The sequence below is a fragment of the Protomyctophum bolini genome (genome assembly GCF_963924005.1).
Source record: "Protomyctophum bolini genome assembly, chromosome: 10".
In the NCBI taxonomy this organism is placed as follows: domain Eukaryota; kingdom Metazoa; phylum Chordata; class Actinopteri; order Myctophiformes; family Myctophidae; genus Protomyctophum; species Protomyctophum bolini.
The window spans coordinates 43,528,526-43,542,201 of record NC_137871.1 but is presented as its reverse complement, the minus strand read 5'-3'; the positions used below and the strand labels follow the sequence as shown (position 1 = coordinate 43,542,201).

The window sequence follows — 13,676 nt, the reverse complement described above, 5'->3', positions numbered from 1 at the left end:
CTACAGTACCTTGTTGTTCAGCACCTGAACGTTTTTATTATTTTTAGAATGTGCGTACTTTCCTTTGGATACCGTTATACCGTAATTACATTTTTATCCCATGATTTTGTAACCCATTTTTCACCCCTGTGTCAATCATCTAATGTGATCCTGGGCTCTACACACCCTCCACCAACCTAGTCCCCATATATGGGGGACAAGGGGAGACCAACCTAGTCCCCATATATGGGGGACAAGGGGAGAGCAACGGACTTGAACTCATGCTTCCTTCATGCCTGAGTGTCCAAGTTGCTCCTTTACACCTGACAGGGGGAAGTTTCCCTGGTTGGACGTATAGCGCGTGGAAGGAACACGTTATTCCAACCAGTTCCTTTCCCCTCCGTCAGGCGCCCCGGCTGGCCAGGGGGAGGCAGTTTAGAGACCAGGATTACTGCATGTTTTTTTGTGAGGGTACCTACCCTACCGATGTTGATGGAACCACTTTGCCCCCCTCTCTCTCTCTCTCTCTCTCTCTCTCTCCCCCTCCTCTGTTCTCCCTTACAGTACATCATGGGTCAGTCTCAGTTCCTCTCCAAGCCGAAGACAGAGAAGCGTGGCTCCCAGGGCTCCGGCAACGGGCTGCGCTTCGGCCTCAGCTCCATGCAGGGCTGGCAGGTGGCGATGGAGGACGCACACACGGCCGCCGTGGGCGGGCTCCCCGGAGGAGAAGGACGCCAAGACTGGTCCTACTTCGCCGTGTTCGACGGCCACGCCGGCTACCGTGTGGCCGAGTACTGCGCCGAACACCTGCTGGAGCACATCCTGCCCCCCGCCCCCCCCCCCCCGTCCGTGAAGGACGGCATCCTCTCGGGCTTCCTGGAGATCGACGCGCACATGCGCGACCGCCTCACGGAGACGCAGCAGGAGGCGGAGCCGGAGCGTAGCGGCTGCACGGTGGGGTGCGTCCTCCTCAGCCCCACCCACCTCTACTTCATCAACTGCGGCGACTCGCGGGCCATCCTGTACCGCCACGGGAGGGTGGCCTTCTCCACCGTGGACCACAAGCCCTACGACGCCAGCGAGACGGAGCGCATCCGGAACGCCGGCGGGCACGTGATGAACGAGCAGGTGAACGGCCGCCTGCCCGTGTCCCGGGGGCTGGGCGACTACGAGTACAAGGCCGTGGCGGGGAAGGGTCCCACGGAGCAGCTGGTGAGCCCCGAGCCCGAGGTGACCGCCGTGGAGCGGAGCGCGGCGGCCGGAGGAGGAGGAGACGAGTTCGTGGTGCTGGCGAGCTTCGGCGTCTGGGAGGTGATGTCCAACGAGGCGCTGGGCGCGTTCGTGCACTCCAGGCTGCAGCTGTGGAGCGACCTGCAGACGGTCTGCGACGCCGTGTTGGACACGTGCCTGCACAAGGTACTGTATGTCCACGTGTTATTTGTTTTATACAGTAAGTCTTCTGAAAAACCCATGTTTCTGCCTTCCCCTGGCCAGCCTGATGGGGCGCCTGATGGAGGGGAAAGGAACTGGTCGGAATAACGTGTTCCATCCACGCGCTTATACGTCCAACCAGGGAAACTCCCCCCCTTGGTCAGGTTGTAAAGGAGCAACTTGGACACTCATGCATGAAGGAAGCATGAGTTCAAGTCCGTTGCTCTCCCCTTGTCCCCCATATATGGGGACAAGGTTGGCGGAGGGTGTGTAGAGCCCAGGATCACATTAGATGATTGACACAGGGGTGAAAAATGGGTTATAAAATTGTGGAAAAAACAGTATTATGAAAATGTTTCGATGTCAGTGGCGCTCAAACCTTTTACAAGCTCACAACGTGACGCGACGCAAAGCATTGCGAGCTTAATTGTAGACATGCTATAATATTTGGGGAACGATTTGTTTTTAACACATTTTGTGTGGGAACCCCCTTTTCGTGTTAGCATTATGTTATGCTTTAGCTATTGAAAAATAGCAGATCTACAAGCTCATAGGTCTACGAGCTTGTAGGTCTGCTATTTTAGAAAAATCGAAGAACGACTGACATAGAAACATAGCTTTTTCAGAAAACTGTCAGGATGTAGAAGACATTTTTTTGAATCTGATCTCAGGTCAAAATGGGTTAATCGAGTATATAAATAGTTCCACGTGGTACGTGAATTTGTAGCTCAACAAAAGCCAATTCACGACATTTTCACCATAAACGAAAGTTGATGCTTATTATTATGCGGTTGTTTTCTCCGGTCTGGTCCTTCCAGGGGAGCAGGGACAACATGAGCATGGTGCTGGTGTGTTGTTTATGTTGTTGTTGTTCTCTGTGGTCCTTCCAGGGGAGCAGGGCCAACATGAGCATGGTGCTGGTGTGTTGTTTATGTTGTTGTTGTTGTTCTCTCCGGTCCTTCCAGGGGAGCAGGGCCAACATGAGCATGGTGCTGGTGTGTTGTTTATGTTGTTGTTGTTGTTCTCTCCGGTCCTTCCAGGGGAGCAAGGACAACATGAGCGTGGTGCTGGTGTGTTGTTTATGTTGTTGTTGTTGTTCTCTGTGGTCCTTCCAGGGGAGCAGGGCCAACATGAGCATGGTGCTGGTGTGTTTCCCCGGGGCTCCCTCGGTCTCCCAGGAGGCCCAGAGGAGAGAGAAGGAGCTGGACGCGTTCCTGGAGACTCGGGTTGGAGGTAAGGAAGGACTCTATAGGCATTTTCTGCCTATTCGGTTTCGGCCCGAATATAGGCAGAAAATATATCACCGAATAGTGTAAATGCAATTAATGCATTCAAAAGAGCAGAATAAATGTTTTATATGGACCCATAATAGTGATTATTATTTGCCATAACCATTTATTTTGCCATAAATCAGGTAGCTTTAAGGTACGGCCATGACAGCAATGGTAGGAAAAAAGATGTATAATATGAATCATATTCGGATATTCGGTTTCGGCCAACTGTTTCCTATATTCGGTTTCGGCCAAGAATGTCCCTTTCGGTGCATCCCTAAAGGACACCCTGCCCAAAACGACCAGGGTCCGGCCCTAGTTTGACGTGCATTAGAATACGGACCTCCGTTTAGTGGCATTTCTATCCCTGAGACACCAATTTATATCGTAAAAAAAAATCGATGTTAATTTAACTCTGAGAGTGTACAAATGGAACCAAATGGACCTGTTATAGGGTCCAATTACAGAGTTATATTGACCCATAAGGGTCCATTTGGTTCCAAACTATATGGCTGGGGACCCCCTGGAACTCCTTCGAGGACCCACTGGTCACCAGTTATTGATGGAATTTGTAATTATTCCTATAGGTTCAAATGTTATTTTTATTTTGTATTTTTTTCAAGCATCCCCATAACTCTGAAAGTATGGGTTCCGTATAGGTTCCATGTTGAGTGTGTGTGTGTGTGCCCTCAGAATTACAGAACTGTAAAGGGTCCATTTGGAACCCCCTCAAGGAACCCTGAGGGTACCTGGAGGGTCCCCACTTTGAGAAGCAGCGTTTAAATTTGCACACTGGTCTCGGCTCGATACTCTGTATCAACACCAGTTACTGTATGATACGGGAATGTATCGGAAATGGAAAATACGGACAGTACATCTCTGACCTGAACTTGACTTTGTTGATCTTCGATAGACTTAATTGACGTGATCGTGTGTGTGTGTGTGTGTGTGTGTGTGTGTGTGTGTGTGTGTGTGTGTGTGTGTGCGCGCGTGCGTGCGTGCGTGCGTGCGTGCGTGCGTGCGTGCGTGCGTGCGTGCGTGTGTGTGTGTGTGTGTGTGTGTGCATGTGCGCGTGTTTGTGTGTGCGTGTGCGTGTGTGTGTGTGTGTGTGCAGAGCTGCTAAAGAGAGAACAAGTCCCACATGTTAGGGAGGTGATGGATACCCTCGCCACTGAGAACATCCACAATCTGCCGCCCGGTGGAGGTCTGACGAGCAAGTAAGTAATGCAGCGTTTGGGAAAAAACACATGTACTCACCACGCACACACACACACACAAAATGAGATAAAAAACAAAACATTGATCCATCTATTGGAAATGACAGAGTTACCATTTGGGGGTTCCTGGGGGTCCCTGGGCCCCCCCCCCCCCCCAAAAAAAAATAATAAATAAATAAAATTAACTTTAATAAAAAAAGACCGGCCGGCCTTATAACGACCGGCCGGCCCTTTTAAGACCGGCCGGCCCTTTTAAGGACCGGCCCGGGCCGGCCGGTTATAAGGCCGGGCAAAATGGATTCTGCCCTTGCTGCCCAAAAATGTGTTTGTTGTCATGATTTGTCACAACTCAAGTTGGCTAGTTACGAGGCTTAAAAGGTCTTTAAAGGTAGAGTCAGTGATTTGGTTGTGATAATCCTCTCTACTATAGAGTGTGCTGACCATATAAGGAGTTCCTCCCTGTCCCCAGTTAACCCCTGCGACGGCCTATACTGTAGTGTACAGTGTATGTGTTCCACAAGAAGTGACCGTGTGTGTGTGTGTGTGTGTGTGTGTGTGTTCACAGGAGCAGCGTGATCGAGGCTGTGTACAACAAGCTGAACGGGGAAGAGGTGAGTTCTTGACCCTTCTCTCTATCAAATCTTACCACTCCATATACCACATGGGTAAACACGTGTGTGTGTGTGTGTGTGTGTGTGTGTGTGTGTGTGTGTGTGTGTGTGTGTGTGTGAGGTAAACGTCATTAACATATATTTTTTTGCAAAAAGGGTGAAGTGTCCCTTTAATGTAACTCTGAGAGTGTACAAATGGAACCAAAATGGACCCGACAATCACAATTTAGCAGAGTTAAAGGGACACTTCACCCTTTTTGCAAAAAAATATATATGTTAATGACGTTTAGAAGCTTTAGAACACTTTCCTGGGGGTCTTTATGTGTGTAATATGTGGTTTTAGATATTTTAGATTGTAGCAGTGAGCCTGTTGTCTCTGATGTCATGGACACTGGTCTCACTACCTTCCTGGACTATAATTCCCATAATTCTTTGGTGCACTGCTACTCTTTGTGGATAGGGGGGAGAGCTGTCTTACTGAGACAACATGTAGTCCAGGAAGGAAGTGAGCCCAGTGTCCATGACATCAGAGACAACAGGCTCACTGCTCACTGTGCTCACTGTGCCTGCACATATGCACACATGGCATCAATGCATGGTGTTGTGTGCAGGCGCCCTACACTCTGTCTTTCGTTTTCTTTTATCCCCCTGTTCCCCTCACTGTATATATATTTTTTTTCCCTTTTCGCTTCCTATATGATGAATTCCTGTTCTGTTCTTTAACTACATAGAAGTGTCTATTTGTTTGTCTCTAAATGTTTTGATGAATTGAACAATGTGGACCCTGTTGTAAACAAGTGTAAGGCTTAATTGGGTCGTGCACTCACAGTTAACAGTCTTTGTATTGAGTTTGTGCTTGAAATGTACTGTAATTCTGCAAACTGTTAATAAAGATTTCAATCAATCAATCAATGCTACAATCTAAAATATCTAAAACCAACATATTACACACACAAAGACCCCCAGGAAAGTGTTCTAAAGCTTCTAAACGTCATTAACATATATATTTTTTTGCAAAAAGGGTGAAGTGTCCCTTTAAGCTGTTGGTATATCTTAACCGGCTGGCTATCATCTATAGCATTAGAATAATATCTGAGAACTTTAACTGCAATATATCTTTAACTCGTTTGTATTTTGTTAACACATTAGTTGATGGCGTCCCACGTGTTGTGGAGGTGATGGAGACCCTCGCCACTGAGAACATCCCCAATCTGCCGCCCGGTGGAGGTCTGACGAGCAAGTAAGTAATGCAGCGTTTGGGAAATGTACTCACCACGCACACACACACACACACACACACAAAATGAGATTTAAAAAAGCATCCGATATACAGTACTGATATACTGGTTCTCAAGCGATGGGTCATAATTTGACTCAAATGTTTCCCATAGACATTCCATAAAGTATTTATTTAGAGACGGTTACGCCGCGGACAAAGCCAACTCGAGTCGTGACAAATAAACACAATATTTTGGACCAAACAAATAATTACAATTACAAACAAAGTGTTTCTCTTCTTTCTAATTCTTTGTTCGGCCCCCAAAAATGTGTTTGTTGTCATGATTTGTCACAACTCAAGTTGGCTTGTTACGAGGCTTAAAAGGTCTTTAAAGGTAGAGTCAGTGATTTCACTTAATTAAAATATCACTTATTTTTTTGTTTGGTTGTGATAATCCTCTCCACTATAGAGTGTGCTGACCATATAAGGAGTTCCTCCCTGTCCCCAGTTAACCCCTGGGGGTCAAAAAACCTTAGGTTTCGTTTTTGTTCTCTATCCTGATTGGATGAAAGCTTGTGTCCCAAGGCAAAAACGAAACCTAAGGGTTTTTGACTGAAATCACTGACACCCCCTTTAAATAAATACTTTTTGAAAAGTCTACGAGGAAAATGAACGGGGAATAATTTCCTGGGCCCTGGTGGTAGGGGGTGGGACTGCGACGGCCTATACTGTAGTGTACAGTGTATGTGTTCCACAAGAAGTGACCGTGTGTGTGTGTGTGTGTGTGTGTGTGTGTGTGTGTGTGTGTGTGTGTGTGCGTGCGTGCGAGAACACATATCTTTGATCTAAGTGTGGACAAAATGTCAAGGATAGACTCAGCATCAACACAATAGACAGCAGTTTGTTTAGAGAACTCCACATTGCTGACTTTACCTTAACCCTTAACCCATTCTGACCTGAGATCAGATTCATACGAGGTTTCCACCACTGGACACACACTGGTCTGATTAACCCATTCTGACCTGAGATCAGATTCTAAAAAAAATGTCAGTCGTTCTTCGATTTTTCATAAAATAGCAGACCTACAAGCTCGTGCTTGTTAGCTTGTTATTCTAATTCTATATTAGAATAATATCTGAGAACTTTAACTGCAATATATCTTTAACTCGTTTGTATTTTGTTAACAAATTAGTTGTGTTTAGTTAAAGGACCACTTCACCTATTTCCACCTGTCTATAATGGTCCCTCTGCATTCTCGCTACCTCTCTGTGTCTCCAAAGGCAAAGGAATCTCCTCGGGAAAACGGAAAGGCTGACGATCCGACTCAGAAGGCCACGATTCAATGGCAATGATACATCGATGTCTTACATTCTACGAGCCTTTAACCCATTCTGACCTGAGATCAGATTCATACGAGGTTTCCACTGGACACACACTGGTCTGATTACAACCCATTCTGACCTGAGTCAGTCGTTCTTCGATTTTTCAAAAATAGCAAACCTACAAGCTCGTAGCGCGCCACAGCAAACCTACAAGCTCGTAGCGCGCCACTCGGTGGCGCGCTACGAGCTTGTAGATCTGCTATTTTTCAATAGCTAAAGCATAACATGATGCTAACACCAAAATGGGTTCCCGTTCAGAATGGGTTAACACATTGACTACATAACCCACATTCTATTCCATTGTCTTTCCCTGCGTCATAAGCTAAACCCGCAATTGTTTTATGTGTTTAATTCGCCATTTTTATAATAATAACTTAAAATAAATTGCGGCTTTGTCGCGTATAACTGCCTTGCAAGGGCTTCTGGGAAACTGAGTCCAATGCAAAGTGAACGAGGTATCTCCAGTATTTACTTGCGCAAGCAGAGCGCGCAAGTAATCGTTTCGCTTGGTCTCTTCGAAGTGAAGACAAGTTTTCTTCAACGGTAAATCTGTGCCTGGTTTGCTGGGACTAGTTACAACATTACGTCATCCTTGAGAGAGTACATGGTGTGTATATGACGTAATGTTACAAGTTACAAGTTACAAGTTACAACATTACGTCATATACACACCATGTACTCTCTCAAGGATGACGTAATGTTGTAACTAGTCCCAGCAAACCAGGCACAGATTTACCGTTGAAGAAAACTTGTCTTCACTTTTTGGAACCAAGTAACCACAGTATACTGCTAATCAAATTACAACTACATACTCTGTATGTAGTTGTAACTAGAACAACTACATACAGTCTGTGCCTGGTTTGCTGGGACTAGTTACAAGTTACAAGTTACAACATTACGTCATATACACACCATGTACTCTGGTCCCAGTTCACAACGATGACGTAATGTTGTAACTGGTCCCAGCAAACCAGGCACAAACCTACGGTTGAAAAAAACTTGGCTTCACTTTTTGGAACCAAGTAACCACAGTATACTGCTAATCAAATTACAACTACATACTCTGTATGTAGTTGTAATGTGATTTGTAATTTGTAAATCTGTGCCTGGTCTGCTGGGACCAGACTACACAGATGACCATTTCTCTTATGTCATCACTGAGAGCTAGTCATACATATACACACCATGTACTCTGGTCCAAGCTTTCAACGATGACGTAATGTGGTAACTGGTCCCAGCAAACCAGGCACAGACTTACCGTTGAAAGCCCACGGTATCTGGTGGGACCAGATTACACAGATGACCATTTCTGATGACGTAAGTCATACAACATTATGTTTCTGGATTGTATAAAATCACGCAAATTTCAAAACGTTAACCATTAAGCTTAAAGTCGTTGTAGTATATAACTAACTAACAGAAATCCATTTCAGAGAAGATAATTTTTCTACAGAACTGAATACGCAAGTGACATTGCCAAGGACCTCACAGCCGACCTACCATAGTAACTGAATACGCAGGTCACATTGGCAAGGACCTCAGAGCCGACCTACCATCCTAACTGAATACGCAAGTGACATTGCCAAGGACCTCACAGCCGACCTACCATACTAACTGAATACGCAGGTCACATTGCCAAGGACCTCACAGCCGACCTACCATCCTAACTGAATACGCAAGTGACATTGCCAAGGACCTCACAGCCGACCTACCATACTAACTGAATACGCAGGTCACATTGCCAAGGACCTCAGAGCCGACCTACCATCCTAACTGAATACGCAAGTGACATTGCCAAGGACCTCACAGCCGACCTACCATACTAACTGAATACGCAGGTCACATTGGCAAGGACCTCACAGCCGACCTACCATCCTAACTGAATACGCAAGTGACATTGCCAAGGACTTCACAGCCGACCTACCATACTAACTGAATACGCAGGTCACATTGCCAAGGACCTCACAGCCGACCTACCATCCTAACTGAATACGCAAGTGACATTGCCAAGGACCTCACAGCCGACCTACCATACTAACTGAATACGCAGGTCACATTGCCAAGGACCTCACAGCCGACCTACCATCCTAACTGAATACGCAAGTGACATTGCCAAGGACCTCACAGCCGACCTACCATACTAACTGAATACGCAGGTCACATTGCCAAGGACCTCAGAGCCGACCTACCATCCTAACTGAATACGCAAGTGACATTGCCAAGGACCTCACAGCCGACCTACCATACTAACTGAATACGCAGGTCACATTGCCAAGGACCTCACAGCCGACCTACCATCCTAACTGAATACGCAAGTGACATTGCCAAGGACCTCACAGCCGACCTACCATACTAACTGAATACGCAGGTCACATTGCCAAGGACCTCAGAGCCGACCTACCATCCTAACTGAATACGCAAGTGACATTGCCAAGGACCTCACAGCCGACCTACCATACTAACTGAATACGCAGGTCACATTGCCAAGGACCTCACAGCCGACCTACCATCCTAACTGAATACGCAAGTGACATTGCCAAGGACCTCACAGCCGACCTACCATACTAACTGAATACGCAGGTCACATTGCCAAGGACCTCAGAGCCGACCTACCATCCTAACTGAATACGCAAGTGACATTGCCAAGGACCTCACAGCCGACCTACCATACTAACTGAATACGCAGGTCACATTGCCAAGGACCTCAGAGCCGACCTACCATCCTAACTGAATACGCAAGTGACATTGCCAAGGACCTCACAGCCGACCTACCATACTAACTGAATACGCAGGTCACATTGCCAAGGACCTCACAGCCGACCTACCATCCTAACTGAATACGCAAGTGACATTGCCAAGGACCTCACAGCCGACCTACCATACTAACTGAATACGCAGGTCACATTGCCAAGGACCTCAGAGCCGACCTACCATCCTAACTGAATACGCAAGTGACATTGCCAAGGACCTCACAGCCGACCTACCATACTAACTGAATATGCAGGTCACATTGCCAAGGACCTCACAGCCGACCTACCATCCTAACTGAATACGCAAGTGACATTGCCAAGGACCTCACAGCCGACCTACCATACTAACTGAATACGCAGGTCACATTGCCAAGGACCTCACAGCCGACCTACCATCCTAACTGAATACGCAAGTGACATTGCCAAGGACCTCACAGCCGACCTACCATACTGAATATATTTTAATTCAGTTTATATACCTTTTTTTTTCATCACATATCAATGATTCATTTTTCTGTAAAAAAGTAGTTAGGTAGCAAATAGTTACACGTAATGATTATACATTTCAAACGTTCCTTCACAGAGATACTGAGATGTGATACTTTCCAGCGGTCGAAAGTACTTGCGCGCTCTGCTTGCGCACTAGTAGGCCATTTATGGCCTACTAGTGTGCAACAAGCAAGTATGCACTCGGCAGAGTGCAGTTCTAGTTTATTATATTTTATTGTGTACTGTACATACTGTACTTTATTAGTTTTAAATAAATTGGTTTTCCACACAACTTTATGTCTGTATTGTCAATATCATAATGTATTTTCATAATGTGCCTGATTGGTGGTATAATGTCTATGCATAAACGGTTAAATCTAAACCGTATTCCTAAATGTAAGACTACAGTAAAACTACGCCTTACCGTAAATTTACAGTATTTCTGACCGTCCCTCAGTCAAAACAAATTCAAGAATTCAAGAACCACCCCGTCAGCGTCAGACAGACAGACAGGCAGACAGGCAGACAGGCAGACAGGCAGACAGGCAGACAGGCAGACAGGCAGACTGACAGACCGACAGACAGACAGACAGTATGTTAATTAAGGCAGCTCAGAGAGGGTTGGCATAATGCTGTTATTATTAAAGGCCTGGTGCTCTCATTAAAATCACAGGCACACTGCTTGCTGCTCAATGTTTAATCACATATATTAACCCTAATGAAGGAGACTCCGTGGGGAGGAAACCTCGTAAGTCCAAGACCACTACTTTTCAGGAAAGGGGGGGGGGGGGGGGGAGTAATAACGTGCGTTTATGATTTACAACGCAGGAATTAGCGGACGCTCTTAATCCAGAGCGATTTACAGTAAGCCAGGTAAACACAACAAGGCAATACATGCAATTAAGAGATGCTAGACCACATAACAGCCTAACACACGCAGGCACGTACTGTACTGTACTGTACTGTACTGTACTGTACTGTACTGTACTGTACTGTACTGTACTGTGCTGTGCTGTGCTGTACTGTACTGTACTGTACTGTACTGTACTGTAGGCTATAAGCTTTTCCACACTGTTAGTGTGTGAGCCAGAATCTCCATTCTTACTCTCACCTATGGGCATGAAGTGGTCCTACTCTCACCTATGGTCATGAAGTGTTCCTACTCTCACCTATGGTCATGAAGTGTTCCTACTCTCACCTATGGTCATGAAGTGTTCCTACTCTCACCTATGGTCATGAAGTGTGGGTCATGACCGAAAGAATAAGGTTGTGATTACAAGCGACCAACATTAGTTATCTTCGACGGGGTGGCTGGCATCTCCCTTAGAGATAGGGGGAGAAGAATAGAGACTCGAAGTGGAGGCGCTGCTTCTTCGCCTGGAAAGCTGATCCGGGCATCTGGTTAGGATGCCTCTCGGGCGTCTCCCTAGGGGAGGTCCTCAAGGCATCTGGTTAGGATGCCTCTCGGGCGTCTCCCTAGGGAGGTCTTCAAAGCATCTGGTTAGGATGCCTCTCGGGCGTCTCCCTAGGGAGGTCCTCGAGGCACGTCCCACTGGGAGGAGACCCCGGGGCAGACCAAGGATCACGTCCCACTGGGAGGAGACCCCGGGGCAGACCAAGGATCACGTCCCACTGGGAGGAGACCCCGGGGCAGACCAAGGACCACGTCCCACTGGGAGGAGACCCCGGGGCAGACCAAGGACCACGTCCCACTGGGAGGAGACCCCGGGGGCAGACCAAGGATCACGTCCCACTGGGAGGAGACCCCCGGGGGGCAGACCAAGGACCACGTCCCACTGGGAGGAGACCCCCGGGGCAGACCAAGGCGCAGTTGAAAGAAACGCATCGACTCACTGGCCTTGGAACGTCTCGGATCCCCCAGGAGGAAGTCACTATAATGTTGCTCTGGAGAGGGAAGTCTGGAGCCTCTCTCTAGTGGGGCTGTTACCCCGGCGACCCGACTACGGATAAGCGGTTGAAGATGGATGTATAATGTGAGCTTTGTATATCGGCCATTTCCCTTTGAGTAAAACACAAAAAGTAAAACACGTCGTTGATCTCGGGCAGAAACATCTCATCTCCATCACGTGGCGCTTATATTTGTCTTATTTTTATTTTGGTAAAATAACGTACAGCGTCACAGTAAAGCATAACAAAGTAGCAGATCTACAAGCTCGCAACGGGGGGCGCGTATATAAGCGACACATTTTGAGCTTGTAGATCTGCTTTTTCTTCTGCTACTTATATTTTGACACACGAGGTTTGCCCACCCGACAGAAGTATACGATACAACGTATACGACCGCGGAGATGCGAGCTTCCGCACGACATTATAGCGATATATAACGACGTGCTCCGTTCCTGCCTGGAGTCAGGTGCACGGGGGGGGGGAGCCTGTCCATAATGAGCCAATTCATTAATCAGTGAATTATTCAATTAGAATCGGAGCAGGTTTTTAATCCATTCTGAACGGGAACACCATTTTGGTGTCAGCATTATGTTATGCTTTAGCTATTGAAAAATAGCAGATCTACAAGCTCGTAGCGCGCCACCGAGTGGCGCGCTACGAGCTTGTAGGTCTGCTATTTTTGAGAAATCGAAGAACGACTGACATGTTTTTAGAATCTGATCTCAGGTCAGAATGGGTTATAATCAGACCAGTGTGTGTCCGGTGGAAACCTCGTATGAATCTGATCTCAGGTCAGAACAGGTTAATAAGATGTGGGAGGTGTTTTGTCTTGCCTATATAGCCCCCGCGGTCACGCCGGGGTTGGCTCTCACAGTGTGACAGGCGCTCTCTCTGTGTTGTTCTGCGTCAACAAAGCGTGTTTGTGCAAACCGAAGGGAAAAGAGGGTAGAATGCATGAAGAGAGACGTGCCAATAGACTCCATTATTCTGTGTATCGAGGTCAACCCGCAAGCTTTTCTTAGAGTTGAAGTATAGCACGACACAGCAAATGTATTTTTCTTGTCTTTTTGTTTTTTTTCAGAATGACATACCGTACAGTACAGTACAGTACAGTACACAATGCCAAGATGGGGGAATCTTTGAATAATTATGTATTATTTCAGAGCCAAATATTTTAACTCAAATCTTGGCTTCTGTTCATGGGTCCCTGGAACAACATATTTTCAGAAGGGGGTCGGTGGTCAATTACATATATTTTTGGGGGTCCTTGACATGAAAATGTTTGAGCACGACTGACATAGAAACATGAGGGTTTTTTTCAGAAAACTGTCAGGATTTAGAAGACATTTGTGGCACCGTTCCCAGGTCAAAGTGGGTTCAAATGGCACTGCAGACGCATGTGTGAAAGGGTTTCTACGG

General features: G+C 46.7%; 1 protein-coding gene across 1 annotated transcript in view; it reads left to right on the top strand.

Annotated features, from left to right (window-relative positions):
* Positions 1-549: 549 nt before the first annotated feature.
* The window catches only part of LOC308322318 (protein phosphatase 1A-like), a gene marked incomplete at both ends in the record, with an annotated part of 76,142 nt that continues 63,015 nt past the window's right edge, over positions 550-13,676 (top strand). Inside the window, 5 exons of the mRNA XM_080773520.1 lie at positions 550-1,395; positions 2,526-2,643; positions 3,796-3,898; positions 4,464-4,509; positions 5,685-5,736. Of these exons, the coding sequence (XP_080629646.1) occupies positions 550-1,395; positions 2,526-2,643; positions 3,796-3,898; positions 4,464-4,509; positions 5,685-5,736 (1,165 nt within the window). The remainder of the gene's footprint in view (positions 1,396-2,525; positions 2,644-3,795; positions 3,899-4,463; positions 4,510-5,684; positions 5,737-13,676) is intronic.